The sequence below is a fragment of the Equus caballus genome, chromosome 1, assembly GCF_041296265.1.
Source record: "Equus caballus isolate H_3958 breed thoroughbred chromosome 1, TB-T2T, whole genome shotgun sequence".
Lineage (NCBI taxonomy): Eukaryota > Metazoa > Chordata > Mammalia > Perissodactyla > Equidae > Equus > Equus caballus.
In genome coordinates, this window is record NC_091684.1 from 92,462,295 (window position 1) to 92,484,016 (window position 21,722).

A 21,722-nucleotide genomic window follows, 5' to 3' on the forward strand; every position below is an offset into this window, starting at 1 on the left:
ACGTCCCAGGAGAGCAGCAGCTGTCAAAGAAAGCAGCATCAACTTACTTCTGATTCCAAATCAGTTCTCAATGGTATTCACAGAGTGAGAGCCCTTCGAAGCCACAAGAGGCACCACCACCTTACCCGCTGTCATTTTAGCTGGCCCAGATCTGAGTGTATTATTCATCCGGTTTGCACTCTTTCCAAAAGAACTAGGCTGTTGTTTCCCTCACGTTTCTGCTGCTACCCTTACTTTCCACACCCACTACTGGAAAAGGAATATAATCCAGAGAGCCTGCTTCTCAATGCATCCTGGTCCACCTGGTCCTTATTAGAAAGACCCCTTTTCTCAGGTTGCTGGAAATTGTGTGCACTTTAGTGGTCCACCCTTCCTTCCTGGAAAAATACCCAACGAATCCAAGCCTTGCTACTCCAAGTGCAACCCAGAGAGCAGCAACCTCGGCCCACCAGGGAGCCTGTCAGAAAAGCAGAATCGCAGGCCCCACTCCACACCCACTGAATCAGAATCGGCATTTTGACAGGAGTCCTGGGAGAGCCACCTGCACATTAAAAAAACTGATTCAGAGAAGCGACTTCATGAACACACTGGCTTAAATTTGAGGGCAGAGGAAAGAAGAGTGCCCAAGTGGCCAAGGAGCTGAAAAGCCTGTCATACAGGGAAAGGTGAAGGTTACCTGGGCTTTCTGGCACAGAGAAGAAAAGCAGGGAACTAAACAGCCAGCATGTGACATTCCACTCACATAGTACACCAAAGATGGCTGGAAGAAAGTCTGATTAAAACTTTCTCTGTAATTCCAACAGTCACAACCAGAACTCCTGAGCAGATATTACAGGGGAACAGAGTTCAGCTCTCAGGAAGGAAGACAATGCTAGTAATTAGCTTCCAAAGCAGAAAAAAATGGTTCATAAAATAGAGACCTCCAAGGCCCATAAATATTTAAGTAGAGATGAGACAAATCTATGACAAGAATGCTTGAGACAGGATTCTGGAACTAGAAGAGATATAGAATAAAGGAGCTTTATGTCCGTTTTAGGTCAACATTCTTTTCCAGCTAAATTCTCAGAAATAGAGGCTGCAACAGATACCAGTTTTGGGAGGTTTGCTGCAGGATGCTGCAAAAAAGTCATCATCGTCATCTTCATCATCGAAGAGGCCGGCAGGCGCTGGGAGGCAGGGGCTCTTTCCTGGGGGGCGCTGCTCGGGCTTCTGGGGCTCCTTCCGCGATGGAGCAGAGATGGCACCAAACACATCAGCATCTCCTGTGGGTGGTGGAACAGGATGGCCCAGCTGTGAGCCAGCATGGGCTCCTGACTTTACAGGGAAAAAAAACCCACTACCACCCACCAAGAACTTTTGAGTTTCAGTTCATCCACAAAACACATTAACAGAACCCAATAACCTCCAGCCCTTAGGGCTGCAGAAGGTCCCACATGCAGAATCACCTGGTCACTCAAACACAACAAAGTTCAAGGCCACTGACTTCTAAGAGAGTATGAGCTAACAGCAGTAAATGACCTCCTTCTGTAGGCTGTTTGATGCCCTCTGAAGCCCTTCCTACTCTCCAACCAGCCCTTAGAAGACGACAATTTCAAAATGACAAAATGATACTTATACAGTTTTTAAAAACAAACCCTAAGTTAGGATACCTAAAAATACAGAAACAGCTCCTGCTGGGATTTTCTTTCCAGGTTTCGAGGATGAAGACACTAAAAGGAGAAAGAAAGAGATAACCACTTCAACAAAGAAAATGACTTTCCTTGTTAAATGCACCTTCCTAAAATATGTGCGACACAATACATAGCTAAGAGGAGACTTTGTAAAACTAATTTTTCGAAACAGAGGCATTTTAGAATTCCTTAGCTTGGTCCTCTCTACCAATGTCATGACTTTTCTCTTGGTACTGACACGTCTAGGCTGTGATTCCCACGGAAGGTCGCTCTGCCTCCAGGCAGACGACAGCAGTGGCGTTGGCTTGGGGGGGCCACGGAAGGTGCAGAGCACAAAAGGGGAGGCAGGGACAGAGCAAGCAGGGCTCCTCAACAGTTCCCACACCAGCTGCTCCAGTTTGATGAAAACAGGTAAAAAAGAACAGCAGAAAATTTAAAACATCCGCGAAAACATGAAGAGAAAGACAGGAAAGAGGGAAACCAGGCAAGCCACCACTGCCAAAAAGTAGAGCAGGAACCGCAGGACGGTCAAGTCAGCCAGCATCACAGCAAGCCCAAAATCAGACAACTCGTGGCCTAGGGAGACCAAACCACTGCAAATACCTAATCTCTAATTCCCAGGAACTACCACAGACCTAGTGGAATAATATTTGTAAGTTTTTAAATTTTTTATGTGTGCTCTTTAAAAACTCCATAGATGGTGCTGATGCACACCAGCCTGGGGAATTACTGACCTCCAACTTATATGGAGAATTTTAGAAATGTTCCTTTGAATTAAACTTGATTAAATTAAAACATCCTCAACACTGCTGGAGCATACTTTTCCTGTTGGACTTTTTATGAATTCTCTCCTAAGGAAGAGGCAAAACTGTGCTGTGGGTTTACAGATGGGACTTTTTGGTTTTTTCCAAGACATGAATTGGTGAAAATCAGCTCCTTTTAACTAGACCGAGGCAAACGGAACAGCTCCCTGCCTGACAAAGAAGTGAGGCTTGGGAACAACTTCAGGGGGTCCAGCGCCTAACGAGAAGTGGACAGTTCTGGAACTCTGGTCACGAAGCAGCACAGTCAGCCTCAATCCAAACTCACCTCCATTAACAGGGGCTCGGGCTTCCCGATCCCGAGGGGCTTCCGCGAAGAGGTCGCTCTGGTGGTAATAAGGTATAAGACACAGAATTCAGAAACGCAGAGGCAAATGGAGCCGCACTTGAAAATTTCTAAAGAAAAGTGCCCGGTAAAGCTTAAAGCTATATATTTAGTGTTCTGCCAGAAAATCAGTTCCCAAAGTGAAAATTATGGCAAAATCAGACCCTTAAATAATTCAGATCTGTCCAGGAACTAAATAGGAACATGGAAGAAGACAACAGATAAGAAACAACTACCTAATCAAGTAAACTATTTACAATGAACGTTGACGTCCGCTCCCCACCTGACAAAGGGCATCAGGATACAATATTTTCTCACTTTGTGATTGTTAGTTCAAAATCTGCCAAAATACGAAAGGAGAAGCAACTTCCAACTAAGAAGCCATGTTTTCCCCACTAAAGGAACAAAGTGCACTTCTCCCTCTTGACCCAGGACACAGCATGGAAAGCTTCACTATTCCCACTGACTCACCTCCTCATCCTCGTCATCAAAAAGTCCCTTGCCTCCACTGAACAGGCCTCCTCCGGAACCGAACGGCGAGAAGTCTTCATCAGTCAGCTTGGGGGGTGCGAACAAGTTATCTCCTTCATCTAGCAAACCGAAAGGAATATTTTGCAGCAAGAGTTAAAAACGGTTTGGCTAACGTGTCGACAACATCTCCAAAACTGGCACAGAGTTTATCTAACCATACGTAACAAGGAGTATTTGAGTGCTGGCAGTCTGAGGAATTTCAAACAAAAACTCATTGAAGAGTTCAAGGAACCCCTCAAGGGCTCTCCAGGTTCCCTCGCTCCAGTGTGAATGTCTGGAGCGGGGTGAATTCTGTAAGCAATCCCCTTTACCTAAAGTTCTTTCGAAGCAACTATACGGTTTAACCACCATTCAAGACCCATCCCACCAAGAATTTGGAGAATGAGGAGCAGACGAAACAGACATCTGCAGATTGACAGTCACAAATGAGACTATAATGGACATTACTGTTTAACATGAAGGGCCTGATATATTCTTTATTGAAAACAAATGCTAGAGATTCCTAGTTTCTGTACTTCTAGAGGATTCTACAAAGATAGCTAATGAGCGCTATACAACCCAATAATTCAAATCTTTTAAACATTTTTACTCCTCACTCACCTCTCCTCTCAGCTTGCTCTTAAATGCTTTGAAAAAGTGAATGGAGACAGACCCCATTTGTCAGTACTTAAAGCGGCACATTATGAATTACGTAAGTGATATTCCCGAGTTAAGAGCCTCCTAGGATGACAGAAAGAGGGAAAAGGCCTACCGTCTGATGGAGTTCTCCTTTCCTTCTTCTCTTTCAACATCTTCCGAGGTTTCGCTTCTCCTGGGGATGAGGCTTGAAGAATATTTCACAGTTTTAACAACACTCAGTCTACTCTTGGTATTTACCCACTGATTCTTTACACACGTCCGTCATCCTCACAACTCCTAAGCTAAGAGCAAGACATTACCTTTGTGTCTCAGCTCCCGCCTGAGCCTCACCCACAGCAGACACTCAGAAGTGCCTCTTTTCAAGGCAGAAAGCCTCAGCTTAGACACCGGGATCATGTGCATGCCGGGACTGCACTTGCTGAGAGAATTTCACTGACACCTTTCTGCCCTGTTAAATTTCTAAAGTACACTGTATAGCACATTTTTATCTGGTCAGAATATAGGGCAGTATTAAGCCGGGGATTCTTAGTCTGGGGTCCACGGTTCTCTGGCATATCCATTAATCCCCTGAAACTGCATATACAGATGTGCATATGTGCATTTTTCTTGGGGGGCGGTCCACAGTGTTCAATTATCAAAGCGTCTCTAAACCAAAAAAAAGAATAAGAACTACAATTTAAGCCTCTGGCAGCTTAGTAAAGGGAAGTCTGCCCCCAGTGAGGCCCAGCGGAGGGGCCTGCACCTCGCCACCACCTGTTAACTCATCTGGGTGGCGTACCTGTGTGCTCCTCTTCCATCCGGCCTGCAGCATCCCCTTTGATACGAGCCGCCAGCTCATCAGCAAATGAGGTAGGTCTACTTCTTTTCTACAGGCAGAAAAGACAGAAAGAATCACTTTTAAGTAACATACAAGCTGGTACAGTTTCTTTTTGGACACCTAACAAAAGTATGTAAATAATGGCAAAGAAATTGAACTGATGAGAAAATAGGGTTTAACTGAATTTAAATATATGCATGCCATACTGATCACCTGAGAAACATGACTCAGAGTTCAAATAAAGGGAGATGCTCTTTATCTCCTTATTTTTTATACTTCACTTTCATACTCAAAGATCTAGATAAGAAAACTACCATGAAGTGGTTGGGGATGGGGGAGGGGATGAGTATCTGGGTCTTAAAACCCCAGAACTGAATCTATTTTCAATGATCTAACTTGTGTAATGATAACTTTTGGAGAAGAAAGTGGTACTCATAAGGCAATCTGGAATGCTCAACCACTGTTTTCAAAAGTGTAAATAAATGAAATTACAAGTATGATACAAAATAAGTCAGTTACAGATATAAATGACAATAAAAGGAATGAGTCCTAGGTACCATTTCTAAAACCTGGCCAAGCGACAGCAACTATAGTCTTTCTTACAGGTCTAGTATTTTCTTCAATGTCCTCAACATCTTCCTCCTCCTTCTCAGAGTCAGCGAAAATGTCACAACCATCGTCATCCTCCTCCTCATCACTCATCTGTGCAGTGTGCTAAGAGCATAAACCACCAGATTAGAACTATAGACACGGTCATCAAGTTGAAAAAGTGAAACTGCCACTTGGCCTTTAGACCTTCCCTTTAAAACTGCAAACATAGAACAAATAATGCACAGGATTTATTTTCAGTACAAAACTGTAATACCAAAATATTGAAATACTAAACATGTCCACCACTAGAGAAATGCATAACTAAATAAGCATAGTCTTATCTTAACAAAAATACTAACAGTTAAAAGGGATAGGCCATAACAACTAGAGACGTCTAAGGAGATCAAGTGAAAAAACACTGAATGATAAACCCAGCCTGACACCCTGACCACCGCCCCCTTCACTAGACCATTTCTGTGGACACAGATATATTTGTAAAATAAAGGAAAAACACTTGGAAATATACACTCCCAGATGGTAACACCAGATACCTATGGGGAGCATGCGAAGATGAGAACTGCAGGGCTCAAATGTATCTGTTAAGTTCTAATTTTTACAAAAGAAGCCACTGGTATGCAAAAATCATATAATTATTATTATTTTTTTGGTGAGGAAGATTGGCCCTGAGCTAATATCTGTGCCAATCTTCTCCTATTTTGTATGTGGGACACCACCACAGCACAGCTTGACAAGCAGTGTGTAGGTTCACAGCTGGATCCAAACCTGTGAACCCTGGGACGCTGAAGCAGAGCGTACAAACTTAACCACTACACCACGGGGCCGGCCCTCCAAAAAATTTTTTAATGTTTAAATAGATAAACTGTGCCAGGAACTATGCTAAAACAACTTTTTAACTAATTTAATCCTTAGAACACTGACAGTACACATTACACACAAAACTAGTCTATCTTTAACAATACAAATGGTTATGGCAGTGCTTTTAATCACTATACTGTATTATTTGAAAAACTGTTTGAACTTATGGATCTGAACAGCAAATTCCATAGAAATAAATACACTAAAGAACTGATTATTAAAATTATACAGACTAGCTACATTTGTGAATACAACTAGGATAATAAAAGTACCAACCAAAAAGTGCTAAAGCTTTCATTTAATAGTTGAAAATTTTTGTGAAAAAATATTTCCCAATTAGTAAACTGACATGTAAATTGGAATGATCTCAATATACTACTGTACATATATTATGGTAGCAAAAATCATAATCCCAGTGCTCATGAAATTTCAGGAAAATCATTATGCATGATCTGTAGTTTGGAACATCCATCAGAGAGTAGTATCAACAGCCTTAAATATAACTATACACTACTTTATTCCTAAGGAAACAGCTCACAAAAGCAAAGGATTTTTATGCATGAAAATACTGAATGCAGCATTATCTCAAAACTAAAAACCTAGAAATAAACTATTTCCCATATACATTTAGAGACTATGACAGTATCATATATCAGTATGCTTAAAAAATAGAGAAGGTTACAAAGTAAAGTACAAAGACTGTTTAAAATGACAAGGAAACACTGAGGATATGTTCATATAAAATAGCAGAAAATAAACTATGCATCTTATGAAAAGAGTATGTCTCAGAAGGATATACAAAAATTAAGACAACAGTGCTAAGACAGTAAGATTAGAAGATTTCCATCTTTTGAGTGTTCCTTAATGTTACTGCTATTATTGTCTTAAATTCTAAAACAAGGGAAAAACATACAGGATGTAGTCAGCCTAAAAACATGAAATGCTTGAAATATAATTAGTTGTAAACATGAGCAAATCCCTACTTTCTCATAAGTCACTCAAAAATATTTTTAGTATATATGCTATGCTTCAATTAAAATTTAAAAGTAACTTCAATACATGAGTCTTACCCGGTTTTGATCATTGTCACTATGATTGGCGAAATCTTCATCTGACTCCTTTAGAGGGAAAAAAGGCTTGTTGTTAACCCATGCTTTACTCAGAAACACAGAAATTATTTCGGGTCTAAGTCTCTGGGGCAGTCAATACTCGGTCTCTTTGTACCGATTACTGTTCACCTGAAGCATCAAGGCGCAGATAAGGCAGACAGTTGGCAAGACTGCCAAGGGTTGTTCCGGTTAACATGTACCTTTTGTGGTTCATTTAAACATGGCTAACAATTTGTTCATGTCTATCTATCATCTCCAATCTTTGGATTTAAAGTAAGGGTTGCACATATAATTAACTAAATTATTAAAAGCTGTGTGTACTTTACATTTTGGACTCCACTCTGTAAATTCCCTCTAAATAAATAGAATAACTACTTCATCAGGCTCAAGAAGGGAACATCGTATTTGCTACGTGCAATTAGATAAAGAGTTGTTTCAATGACCAAAAGCAAAAGATTCAGCTAGTGACAACCAGTTACAGCGAGATTATTTAAGAAAAGCTTATTTCCTACTGCTAGGATTTTTGCTTGGAGGGCTGGAGGAAGGAGGTCAGGAGAGGGGGACTGTGGAAACAGAGGGAGGAGAAGAGAGAAGCACGTGTACAAAACTGTCTCCTTTCAGAAACGCACACTCAGGAACTTCAAAATGTGTCTGCCCTTTGTAATAATGAATATTCCACTTAAAGGAACAACTCCAAATATAACAGGTCAAGGACCACAGGCCCCGAGATCCTAGAGCAGGGAGTCAGATTATCGGATTATGCTCTGTGAATACAGAGATGCGAGAGGCAGCGCAAAGTTAAAATCTAAGTGGATGTTTTAAGCATTCTTCTGGTTTTAAAAGATTTAAACGTGAATTTCTTTTTTTTCCTACCATTATTCAAAGCTAGAACTTACTCAAAAACTATCTCAGGTAGAGATTCCACCAAAATATCTAAGCTGCCCCAGTCAAAATATATTGGGCAGAAGAGAATCCGGTAGGGAAGTGGGAGGCAGGATACTGGAAAAAGAGATTAAATAGCAGTTTTCCCTGTTTATGTAGACAAAACAAAAAAGACATCTAATCCCAAGGATATGGTTTCTATCACTGTTGAAAGATGAGTGAAAACGGATTGCTGATTCACAAATACGTTATTCACTATCCTGCTAAACGCATCCTAAGTTCCTGTCCACCACGACTGGGACACACCACAGAGCCCTACCTCCTCGTCGTTCTCCTCTTCACTGTCTGCAATACTACCACGATCGCTGCCGACCGAACCTTCTGGTTAGAAGAAAGATAAGGGTTATTGCCAATATTCATAAGAAAACGTCCTTTGTGCCTTCTCAAAATCACAAACCACCATGTATCAGCATCGCAGAGATTTTGAGAAAACCATCTATACTCATTAACTGGAATTAAAAGTATCTTCACTATAGTGAGGAATGGAACATTTACACAGCCTCAAAGTATCTCCCCACAAGATAATTACTAGTTACAAAAAAAAAAAAAATTACTAAGAAAAAAACTGGCCTGTACTCTTCAAAAACGTCAAGGTTGTGAAAAGCAGAGAAAGGCCAAGAAATTGCATCAGACTAAAAGAAGACAAGAGAGACTTAACAACTAAACGCAGTGAGTGATCCTGGACCAGAGGAAAAAAGAGACTGTAAGGGACATTATTGGGAAAACTGGCACAATCTGAATATGACTGAGGATTAGCTAATATAATAGTGTTATGTCCAATAAAATTTCCTGACTTTGATAATTATACTGTGGTTATATAACAGAACGTCCTTGTTCTTAGAGAAAACACACACACACACAGAAATATTTAGGAGTAATAGGGCATGATATCTCTCAAATAGCTTCAAAAAAAATATTAAGTATACAGAGAGAGAATGATACAACAAATGTGGTGAAATGTTAACAGGTAAACCAGAGTGAAGGGTACATGGGAGTTCTTTGTATTATTCTTAAAAATGTAATATAAAGTTTGAAATTACTTTATAATAAAAAGCTAAGATATAAATATTAAAAGTAAAAAAATTGGTGCAAAAGAGTACCTTCACTAGACAGCTCTCCAAGACCTACGTCCTCCTGCTCCATGAACAGCTTTGACCCAATTAAATACGGTAAAGGACGATCGATGTACAGATCCTGTAAATAATGACACGGAATGAGCCATTAAAGATTTAGGTCAAAAAATAAAATTAGGTGTTCTACTTGATATCTTGTTACATCTGAGTACTCCAAACAAATTACATAATAAAAGTAGAGAATAAGAGACAGCAGGATTAAAAGTATAAAAAAAAAAAATCACTGATTTAAAAAACATCAAATCTTAAGTGACGATGGCAAAGTAAAGCTGAATTAACCAGAATCTCCCTTTTCAATTGCCCGTTAACAAAAATGGCAAAAGCCTGCAGAAAGTTTACCAGCAGTAACCGAACAAGGAAAAGGGCACAACTTCACAGTAACGTGTTCAAAGGGAGGAGGACTGAGGAAGGAAGGAAGGAAACTGGAAATTCTGGCGAGCTTTGATGAGTCCTAACCTACCCTCCTCCCCTAAAAAGCAGCGCTGGTGAGCAAAAATCGACCATCAATCAATCAGTCTTGAGAATCATCAATAACAGTCCTAAATTTAGCGAGAATCATACTGAGGAAATAACTCAAATGCTTTTATGTGACTATGAGAAGGCAGGTGGGTATGTCCAGGTTGGGGTGGGGGTGGAGGTGGGGGTGGACAAACAGGTCACAAACAAGGCACGAAGGGAATCGAGGTGAACTCCGTCCCACTGCCTCAGAGCAAAAAGAAGCCTGGAACACAGCGTGGGAAGCATGGGCTAGATGAAAGAAACTATGCAAACACCAACAGTCAACAAAATGAACTAAAGGAACACATCCAAAAGACTGATGAGAACCTATCTGGGAGAAAAAATAACCTAGAGAATAATAATATATCCCAGAGGATCACACTGTATACTTCAGAAAAGTGAAGTTGGTAAAATAAGACCAGATGATAGAAAACAGAATGAAATGAAGGAGACTGTGAACATGGTAATACATGAAGATCCTTCCACCTCAGTCCTCTGCTTCTGAGCCCCATCCATCACACACATTAAATACTTAAGGTCAAGACAGTGCTCCACCCTAGGACAACCTCCCATCTCCACTGCCAAGGACAAGCTTGCCCTCTGCGAGGCACGACCCTTTGGTCACATCATCTCTTCCCCATCCCAAAGACCCCGGGGGAGCAAGAGAGAACAACTCCAATGCTTCAAACAACAACAGAAAGTTTGGGAAGCTTAATGTAAAGGTTAAAGCCACAATAGCAATCAAAATGTAGTGCAAAGAAACAAAGGGCTAATTAGGCTAACTGTTCACTGACTCAGAAGGCATTCCCAAGTCCTCCTGTAAGAGAGAGTGGTGTGCGACTTGGAAGTAACAAGTGCAGCCCAGGCAATACACTTCCCAGGGTCCACAACTAACTTCTAAACTCCGGCAGCGAAAAGGCAAGCCAGCAAGTGCACCAGCGCTAAGGGATCAGCCCCGACTTGGCACGACACTGTAAGCTCAAAGCAGAAGAGAAACATGCAGCCAAATGAATGACCAGCAGAGTCTGGTTTTGGAGCACGTTTCAAGGACTCAGTCTCAAAATCAATACAGCAACCTTTTGTGTTTACTTCTGAGTGACTCTCTGTGGCCCCAACTGTCTCCTTTGCCAATTGGAGAGAAAATCATAGTAATGCAACAAATACCTGCTGGCTAACAGTCTGGTCATGATCGCTCATAGCAGCTTTAGTCATAACAGCTAAAACCTGGAAACACCCAAACGTCCTGCAACACTTCTACATCCTCCCCTGGTACAAGCTACCGAATTCAGGTTCCCAACAATCTCCACCTCTCGTGAGCCTCTTCATCCTTTAAAACCCAATTCAAGTCTCATCTTTACCCTACTTCCACCAGCTCAAAGTCAATTCTCAGAGCACTTACGATGGTGACTCACATAAATGTCTCCTTTCCCCCACCAGTGGTAATGCTGTAAGAAGCATCCTGAGAGCAGGAACCACGCCCTGAACCTTTAACCCCCATAACTTGGCACGCTGCCTTGTACCTAGTGAGTGCTCCATCAATGCTCGCGTAAAGCAGATCTATCTGATAGAGCCAATATGAGATTGCTGATGACATGCTCACTTCCTAGAAGTAAAGTCCACGTCTCACCAATTCTGTGCCCAAGTAAAATACCCAAAACACAACAGGCGTAACAACAAATATTTGAATTGAATGTCTTTACCTTTGGTTCAAGGATCAGTTCCACCCGCTCATTAGCATCATCTTCTTCAGAGTCTGAGTTTCCTGCTTTTATATCGAGTTGCTCAAATGCACTGTCCAATACTTGCAAACCGTAGTTCACAGCCTCCTGGACTTTAGGAATCAGATCTACTTCTTTCTGTTCCCGGGTCTTCTCCTATAAAAAAAACATGTTCAGTATGGATCTCCAACATGTTGATACACACTAATGAAACTGTGAATGTTCTCTGAAGTTCAGTGTCATGCTCCGAGAGAACATTCTGTGGAATGCCTTGACACAGACGCTGAAGTACATTTAAAATCCCACATCTGTCACTTTCTGGACATGGATGGAACTACATAAGGTCCTGGAGCTCAAGGTTCATCATCGACAAAAACAGAAGCACAACTATTGTGTGATGGTTCAGCTGGATAACCTGTGTAGAAGTACGCTAACGATGATGGAGCATCACAAGCCCTCCGACAGCACTTGCCTCTCCTGCTCCTGGAGGAACGCAGGGCCTAGACTTAGCCTCACCGTGACGGCACCCCACCAAGCCTGGTTAACAGTCCTTTGGGCAATTTTGGGAGTTGCGACTTAGAAGAAAATACCCCAGCCAGAGATGTCATTTTTCAATTACAGTTTTAAAAAACAACAACTGGACAATTACAGTTATTTTACAAATTTGTTTCAAACCAAGAGAGGGTCAATTTCATGTCTAATCTATCCTGTGCATCACCCGAGAACAATGCCCCTCTGCCAAAGTCTGTAATTATCACCGAACTGCTGGAAATACTCCACAGGTCCCCATTTCCTGCCACAGCAGCTCAACGACAGTCCCCGCATACAGTCCACTGTGTCTTCAGTTGTGAGAAACATTGAAAAAAATTTAGTATCATTTCCCATCTTCACAAATATCCTAGAAGTGGATACATAATCATAGAAAGAATCAAACTATACAGTACTGTTTTGAGAGCCAAAAGGGAAAACTCCACAATTTCACCTCAAGTACGGAAGTCTTTCTAATTTAGCTTTCTTCTTTTGGCCCCAGCTTTTTTCTATTCTGGTATGTTTGGTTCTAGTTAAATAGCTAACACTGTACTAAGTGTGTGAAAACATGTTTGTGAAATAAATATATAGTGGCTTTTTGAAAATAGTTCACTAAATACCTATCACTTTAAAAGTGAAACCTGACTTGGTATAACCAGACACTATTACACTTAAATGGTTAGCAAATCCTTAAGTATAATTAAAAGTAAAATAACTTCTAATAGGCACATGAAAAGATGCTCATCATCACTGATCATCAGGGAAATGCAAATCAAAACTACACTAAGATATCACCTTACACCCATGAAAATGACAAAAATATCTAAAACTAATAGTAACAAATGTTGGAGAGGTTGTGGAGAAAAAGGAACCCTCATACACTGCTGGTGGGAATGTAAACTGGTGCAGCCACTATGGAAAACAGTATGGCGATTCCTCAAAAAATTAAAAATAGAACTACCATACGACCCAGCCATTCCACTACTGGGTATTTATCCAAAGAGCTTGAAGTCAGCAGTTCCAAACGTCCCATGCACCCCTATGTTCATTGCAGCATTATTTACAATAGCCAAGACATGGAAGCAACCCAAGTGCCCATCAACAGATGACTGCATAAAGAAGATGCAGTATATATATACAATGGAATACTACTTAGCTGTAAAAAAGAACAAAATTGTCCCATTTGCAACAACATGGGTGGACCTTGAGGGAATTATTTTAAGTGAAATAAGCCAGATAGAGAAGGACAATCTCTGTATGACTCCACTCATATGAGGAATTTTAAAATGTAGACAAAGAGAACAGATTAGTGGCTACCAGGGGAAAGGTGGGGTGGGGGGTGGGCACAAAGGGTGAGGGGGTGCACCTACAACACGACTGACAAACAATAATGTACAACTGAAATTTCACAAGATTGTAACCTATCATTAACTCAATAAAAATTTTTTAAATAAATACATAAAATAAAATAACTTCTTTTTTTAAAAAGGCTGGGAATGGGCAGAACTGTAACTGGTTTCTAATATCCTTTCCTAGTCTAAGAGCTTCATATGTCACAAAGTAATAGTCACTGATAAAGTACCAACTTCTTCAAGTGATTCACGTTTTCTGAATAAATTAGAGTTGATTCAAGGCTGCTCTGATAATAAAATAACTCACATTGCACTGCGCTTTCCCGACTGGGAGAAAAGGGTACAACTTCTGCCAGAGTGCTAGAAAGTCAAGAACCTCTTATCTATGCTTCAGCCTAGGATGTGAGAACCCAAAAGAATGCTTACGCATCAGTAACACATGAAGCCACAGGGGAAAAAAGGCAGGAGCCACTGCCCCTCGCCCCCGTAGCCTGGGTTACGAAGCCTCCCTCCAGCGTCCACCCCTCCCCCACCTCCTCCTTCCTCGTGCCTGACCTCCAGAATCCTCCACTAACACAGCCCATAAAACACCAGGCACTTCCCCCAACTCTGAGTCTCAGCTCATGGCATTCTTTCCTGCTGAAATGGCCTTAAAATCTGGCCCATCTTTCCTCACCCAGCTAACATCTCATCCTTGAAGTTTTTCCCAGCTATCCTACATCGCTGAGCTCTTTCTCGTCTGAACTATTAAAACAGTTAGCACTCACACAACCTTGACATGCTGTGTCCTGTCACCCTAACCAAGACCGCAACCTGTTGAGGGCAAACTTTCTCCAAGTCACCAGCTCTCTGCAATCTTACTGGAGTCAATAAACGTCCACTGCATATTCCGTATCCTCTGTACTAACACAGCCCGTGGCACTCAGGGCATCAAATGTGTGTGGACTAAAGCACCATCCATCGCGCTGCCATTTTTAACTGGCGGGAATAAGAATCAAAGCAGTTATGAAAAGACAGGGGAAACATCTTCTTCAAAGAACTCACAAACTACAGCCCAGCACGGCCTTTTTTGTACAGTCCTCAGGGTAAGAATGGCTTTTACTTTTTTTTTTTTTTGAGGAAGATTAGCCCTGAGCTAACTACTGCCAATTCTCCTCTTTTTGCTGAGGAAGACTGGCCCTGAGCTAACATCCATACCCCTCTTCTCCACTTTATACGTGGGATGCCTACCACAGCATGGCTTTTGCCAAGTGGCGCCATGTCCGCACCTGGGATCCAAACCAGCAAACCCCGGGCAGCCGAGAAGCGGAATGTGTGAACTTAACCACCACGTCACCAGGCCAGCCCTCTATATATTTCATAATACACTAAATTTCAGAAACAAACCCAGGAGTTCAATTGTTAGGCTGTCAGGAGCAGCCTCTCCCATTTCTCCTAATACCTGTCCCTCTGCCCACCATCCCCCAGTCCCACTACAAATCTCCATCACTTCTCTTTCTCTAAGTCAGGAACTCAACGGAAGAGAGATTTAACACAAGTACCTGTTCCGCCTTTTCTGCCTCAGCCTTGAGTACCGGCTCCTCCACTTCTTCATCATATACACGCTAAACAAGGAAGCAAATTCATTTTTAATGGTCAAAACATCATTTGGAATAAATCACAATATAAGAATTCAATATACAATAAAGAAAGACAAAGACAGGGAGAAATGATTATTCCAAAAGTGGCTAAGGCCACTGGTCAGGGATAAAAAGCAAAGAACAGTAGTCAGTTCACCAAAACTTAAATTAAAAAAGATACAAATGAGAAGAAACATGAAAAAAGTCAATCTCATTGTTGACCAGAGTCACAAAAACAGTAAGACAGCAGTTCTCACACCTTTTTGTTTAACCTGATACCTAATGCCGAAGGGGCAAGGACAGAGGTCCTCGCTGTGAGCCTCCTGAGAATGTCAACTGGTACAACTCATCTGCCAGGTCACACGATCTTTAATGTTTTGAGCAAGAGAAATGGTAAAGGTAAAAGTTATTTTCATATTGTTGCTTAAAATGGTTGATAAATTTTTATCATCCTATTTACATGAAAGCACATGGGCCAAGCCCATCAACGACTGCAGAGGCCAGGCTTTTGACCGACTCACACAGCATGGGAGGCAGGCCTCTCCCTTTTCCAAGACCAAGCGATCACTCCAGCAACTCACTGTGATTTCCTTCTTTATTTTTTAACTATTTATTATCTTTTAAACTCCCAAAGTAAAACACGCTTGTTATAAACAGTAGGGTGATGAAAATGTTCTGGAATTAGATAGTGGTAATGGTTACAAAACTTTGTGAATATACTAAAACCTACTGACTTGTACACTTTTTAAAAGGGTGAATTTTACGATATGTGAGTTGTATCTCAATTAAAATTAATGCCAATATAAAGATATATGTGAAAGAGATGTTATTTAAAAATAGTTCCCTCCCTACCTCCAACCTAAGCCTTGAAATAACCAATTTAAGCTTGGTGTGGGGTCCTGTTTTCTGTGGCTCTTACACAAATATACAGACATATGTACACATTCAGAGTTCTCCCACTCTTCCCGTTTTTAAATAAAAATGCTTTCATACTATACACATTCCTCTGCCCCACTTTTTCACTTACCGTTCTCATAAACCACTTTCTAGGCCAATGGATAGATATCTGACTCAATCTTTTTAATATCTGCATAATATTCTATGGTATGAACTTGACCATAATTAGACAGTCCCTTATTGAAATTTCAGGTGCTACTTCTTTTTCCATACTTTTTTTTGCTAATGGTTCTATAAAGATCAGAAATTTGGGGGGTAATTTTCAAAAACAGGAACAAAAGAGTAAATAAATCTTAAAATTGAGACTTTAAGACACGGCAGCTACCAAAGTCACTTCAGAATTTAAATAGCAAGACCACCTAACCTAACAGGTTGAGCTTCACACTGAAGTCTGAACAGCACCAACACCCTACGTTTTCTCCTGCCTGTCATTAAAAACTACCTCACACGACATTTCCAGCGTCCAGCTGGAAAGCCGAACACGACATCTAAGAAACCAAGCAGCAAATACACAAAGCCCATCGGATCTTTCGCGGGGGACTGGCACTCTGCATCTCAAGGACTCAGTACACAGCAGATAATCAATGCTAACTTCCTTCACCCTGACCAACTTCATGTGTTTTTCGATCATTTTAAAATCAGGAAGCCGTACTCAGGATTGTTAAATATCTTTGCTATTTCCCCTCAAAGGACCTTTTTCATCATTTGGGGAAATGGGGTAAGAGGTGAAGGCAGGAAACTGAAGAAAAAGGGACTATGCACTGGGGATTTCATCACAGATTATACGCAGCCCTAGTCCTTTTCATTTATGTGTGTTCTCATTCATTCATTTAAATATCCACTGAGTCCCTGTATATCAGGCTTGTCCTGGGCCCAAGAATACAACATTTAGCAAAAATATGGGGCTTGATTTACTAGGGAAGGTCAACGCATCAAATCACACTGATTAATGTAAAATCACAATCGTGGGCAGTGCTACTAAAGAAGTCATTAACCAGGTCAATTAATGTTTCAGGACAAAATTCCTAAATTAACAGGTTTAATGACATTTGAAGAATTGTGTTCCCTTGTGATTACACACTGAAGCACTGAAAATTAGTATTTCTCCTCCTTTAGAGCCCCTATTGAGCCTTTTCTAGAGGTACTAATTTCTCTTGCCCTAGAAAGTCCTGACCGCTCCTCAGTTCACTACCTGAGTTTGCAACCTGGCAGCTGCCTCTGAGGTTAATTACTAAAACCCAGAAACCTGCCCAACTTTGAATGTCTTTCCAATAAACCAGGAAACCAAATGGCACCATCATTCAAGCCAGAATTGTAATACATGAGCACCAACGTCAGGGTTTGAAGAAAACACATAAAAAGCCAAATCACTGTCAAATGTATTATTAGCGTGCAGATTTTTTCAGAATTTTATTAAGCATTAGTAGCTGCACTGCCAACATCATCAAGCTCTGCCATGAATGGAAAGAAAATGTAACACGTGGCATTACAGGGAGGTCTTGGAAGCAGTTAAACTTGGCCGTGGCAACAGGTACATCCATAGGGAAATTCTGGCTGCAGAATGGAAGGGGAAGAGGCCTAAGTACTAAGGGGATGGAGAAATGGATGGAAAACAAGGAATCCAAGAAATGAGAAGAAATAAAGAACTATTACCCAAAAAAATGAGCAAAAACAAAACACCCCCAAAAACTAAATCGTGGAAAACTCAGAATCAAAGAAAACTTGGCCAGAAGAGCTGAAGAAAAGAGAAGACAGACCTGAACACTGTGATTCAGAAAAAGAGGTTTACGATGTCCCCCACCATCACAGTATCAACTGAGTATCAATTTGGTACCAATTTGGGTTCAAGCACATCGAGTACAAAAGAAGCCTTCCAATTCTTCCCCTCGCCCAGTCCAGGGCTGCAGCACTGACTGCAGAGAAGAGACGAGCACCTGATCTAGGGAAAATGGTAGAGAATGAGAGCAAAAAGTATACTTAAAAGGACACCAAACTCAGCTTGATGAAAAGTGACGGGGCTGCACACACCAGTAGAGTAGAGACGAGAGTCCTGTACACTGCCTCTTCCAGCAAGAAAGATACTCAGGACCAAGCACTGACATTCTGTGCAGACGACCAGAAAATAACGACAAATTTTACTAGAATCCTTGTTATATTTTAAACTCACTGGCAAAGAGATATCTAAGATCTTTATTTGACACATAGCTCCCCCCAAAAGGCTAGTAGTGGCATTTCAACCTAAACTACTAAAAAATGCACAAATAGGCTGCATAAGATGCCTGAATTGCAATATTTGGTCTTCTCTTAATCCTGAATCTTGGGATTTTTATAATCTCGCAATTTTCAAAATCTTTCCTATTACTTTACATCTAAGAATCACAGGAGATAGCCTACTTTAATAACCCTCTTCCACAGATTAATTAATGCTGATACTGAGATGGTTAGCCCACCCTATGAGAGACAGCGATCAGCTAAACTACCCTTCATCTCCATCCTCACCTGTTAAGCCTCCCCTTCACTCACTGGACTTTAAGCACACTTGCGTCCTCTCTATTCTGGAAATACACTATTACGGAAGACTGTAATTTCCTCAAGGACAGTCTCTACCTAATTTATCTATGCGTTCCTAGGACCTAGCACTTAGAAACTCACTAAGTAGAGGAAAAAGAATCACACATGGGTTAAAGCTCAGTAACCTATTTAGACTTGATTCTGTATCATAGGTTCAGCCATCCTAACAAAACATTAGCTGAGAATGTTCTAAGTAGATACACACAAGCCTTTAATATAATTTATCAGAACATAATGGACACAGTCAATAACTGTAGCCACATGCTGGTGCCCAGAGGATCAGACCAGGTGTATCGCTCCCCTTACAGAACATGCATAAGGCCTGTTTGAGTAACATGCAATTCAGCACAACCGCTGACTTCTCTCAAAAGTAAAAAGGAAGAGAAAGACCAAAATATAAGGAAATTTTATCACTAGATTTTTTAAAAGGCTTGAAAGAAAAAAATATTTTTAATTTAAGAAAAAGCCATTAATCCTAGAGAAAGACGCTTCAATAACCAAGAACCACCACTTCCATCAAAATTTAGGAGGGAATTTAATAATAAATCACTTGATATCACCATGACTCTTCCTCCTCGAAAAAATATTACTTATAAATCCGATGTAAGCAAGTAACTCACGTTCTCAATGAACTGGGTATTAGACAGCATAAGGAAGTCATTGAAGACATTATGGAGGCGACAATCTGTGGCTTTAGTTTCCCGAATTAATCCGTCCACTTGTTTCTTGATTTCATGGGTCCTAGAGATAGTCTGCTGTGAGAATTCCTGTAGAAACTGTAGCAGCTATTTAAAAGATAAACGTATAGTAGTATCAATATTATATACATCTGCGTGTCAAAACAAAAGAGTTCACTTCCTTTCACCTTTGTGAGTATGTGTGTGTGTTGGCATGTAAAAAGGATGCTGCTTTGACAGTACTAAGATCAAGCGGCACTGAAAAACATTAAGAAAGCTCACCGAAGCAGTGGCAAGGATTCAATGCATACTCGCTACCTCGTTTCTGAAGGAATTTTAAAGCCCTGTCTGGTTGTCATTCCACGAAGGATCACAGACCAAGGGTAAAATAAGAAACCACCATTCTTAGACCAAAAAAAAAAATCCTATTCATATGGGACTTCGGAATCACAATTCTGAGCTTCTTGGCCCCCGGCCTGGAGTCCCACTCCAGGTCATCCACACACTGGCTTGTCTACAGCCACTCAGTCCGGGTCCCAACACGGGATGGCTTCACTAATCCCACAGCAATCCCGGAGCGCAGCGAAACGGATCTGCCCGCGCACGACGGATGCGTGTGCATCGCCGGGAAACCCAAACAGGGACCAGAACCCCGCGCCTGGGCCGCAGTCCGCAGGAGCGCTCGGGGGGCGAAGGCCGAGCGGGCCGCCCCTGCCGGAGCCTGGGGACCGCCGGGCGCGGTTTGGAGGGCGGGAAGAGCCGTGTGCGAGGCCGGGGCCGGCCCGGGCGGAGGGGATCGCGCTTCGGTCCCCGCGCTCGCAGGCCGCGCGTCACCCCGGGCGCCCGCCCTCGCTCCCCCGGGGGCCCGCCTCTCACGCCCGCGTCGGCCGCCAGCGACCAGCTCTGGCTGCTCCTGCGGATCTCTTCCACCGACCAGGGCCGCTCCCACACCGGCTCGGAGGCGGGCGCGCGCTCCTGCTCCGGGGTCGTCCGGCTCATCTGCAGCGGGAAGCACGAGAAGAGGGGCTGAGACCCGGCGAGGCGGCGGCCCCGCCATGGCCACCCCGGGCCGCCGTCCTCACCATCCCACCGTGCAGCGCGGCTGGCTCCTGGCCCGCGGTGACAGCCCCCGCCGACGCCCACCAGTCTCTGGAAGCCGAGCCCCAAGCCGCGCCGCCCCGGCACGTGACCTGGACTCACGTGACCTGGCGCACGTGACCTGGCCTGCACGTGACCCGCCGTGCGGCACCGCCCAAAGGAAGCTGCGCTGCCCGCTGCGGCCGGAAGTTAGGCGGCCTGGGGCTGGGCTGGGGCGGGGGAAGCTGGAGGAAGGAACGGTGCCAACGCCAGGGGGCGCTGGAGGGGTGCGGACGGCCGGGTGGCGCATCATCCCTCGGAGCAGGTGGCGGGGCGTGATCAGCCCTCGAAGCACAGCGCCAGCCCCGCGCGTCTAGAGAGAGGAGTCCAAGAGGAGCTGGAACAACCAGCCTAGGGCTTTAGACGCCGCGCGAGGTGGGCGCAGCAAATGCTCTCCCCGGCTGCGCCTGGTCCTTGAAGTATTTCCGCTGCCTGTCGCGGAGTGGACGGGCGCTGAGTAACTGGGGGATGACTACCTATCTGGCCATCACCACGCTTTGATGACATGCTCAGTTTTCATTCTTTTGATGACGTGCTCGATTTCAACTCACTGTGTGCCGGTACTGCTTAAGATCCTTTACTCCCTCTGCGCTGCCTTCACATTCAAGATCGTTTTGTTACCGAACCAAAGTGGGTTCCCTCCTGGCAAGTTAAATCAGACTGTCCACCAGAAGTAGTTGTCTCACAAAGTAAAGTGTATTTGTGGCAAATAGGAGACCATGAGGAATCATTTCCAGAGTCATGGTGTCCCCAAAGAGAAACAGGGACATTTATTTCGGATGAGGAATGAATATTCAAAAAGGACAGGTGAGTATTTGCTTGTGCAGGCTCAGTTGGAAAACATGCTTCTGCATACACTGTAGGTTACGGTAATAAGGCCGAAGCTCCTCCTGGGGATATCTTAGCATTAAAAATAAGGCAAAGCTCATAGGTGTAGCTCTTGTGGTGAGGCTTGGTCTCATTCTGGGTGGTTGGTGATTGCATCTCCTTGAGGTAACAAAAGGAAAAAGAACAATTTGGAAAAACAGTTAAAATATCCAACCCCACCCTTGAGTTCCTCAGGGTGACTAGTCGGTGACAATATGACAGGTAAAGGCTCTTTATAATCTGATCCCTGCCTCCAAATCCATCCTCAACTCTCCCAGCTCCCCACTAGCGCTCAGTGATCCGGCTGTTGTCTCTCATGCTTCCTTGAAGTTGCCTCTGCTGAG

General features: G+C 42.7%; 1 protein-coding gene across 5 annotated transcripts in view; it reads right to left on the bottom strand.

Moving 5' to 3' along the window:
- Nucleotides 1-20,667, bottom strand: part of LOC100062210 (WASH complex subunit 2) — a 49,765-nt gene extending 29,098 nt beyond the window's left edge. For 3 of the 5 annotated variants that reach the window (XM_023647966.2, XM_023647962.2, XM_005602712.4), the window contains exons 1-15: nt 20,457-20,667; nt 20,251-20,373; nt 19,318-19,482; nt 15,092-15,154; nt 11,653-11,826; nt 9,422-9,515; nt 8,581-8,642; nt 7,341-7,388; nt 5,407-5,517; nt 4,765-4,852; nt 4,099-4,170; nt 3,288-3,406; nt 2,760-2,817; nt 1,650-1,709; nt 1,089-1,262 (exon numbers count right to left, since the gene is read on the bottom strand). In XM_023647966.2, the coding sequence (XP_023503734.1) occupies nt 1,089-1,262; nt 1,650-1,709; nt 2,760-2,817; nt 3,288-3,406; nt 4,099-4,170; nt 4,765-4,852; nt 5,407-5,517; nt 7,341-7,388; nt 8,581-8,642; nt 9,422-9,515; nt 11,653-11,826; nt 15,092-15,154; nt 19,318-19,482; nt 20,251-20,373; nt 20,457-20,459 (1,414 nt within the window). In that variant the 5' untranslated portion in view covers nt 20,460-20,667. The remainder of the gene's footprint in view (nt 1-1,088; nt 1,263-1,649; nt 1,710-2,759; nt 2,818-3,287; nt 3,407-4,098; nt 4,171-4,764; nt 4,853-5,406; nt 5,518-7,340; nt 7,389-8,580; nt 8,643-9,421; nt 9,516-11,652; nt 11,827-15,091; nt 15,155-19,317; nt 19,483-20,250; nt 20,374-20,456) is intronic. The other 2 variants (XM_070229371.1, XM_023647955.2) reach the window with 1 other exon arrangement.
- Nucleotides 20,668-21,722: the final 1,055 nt, after the last annotated feature.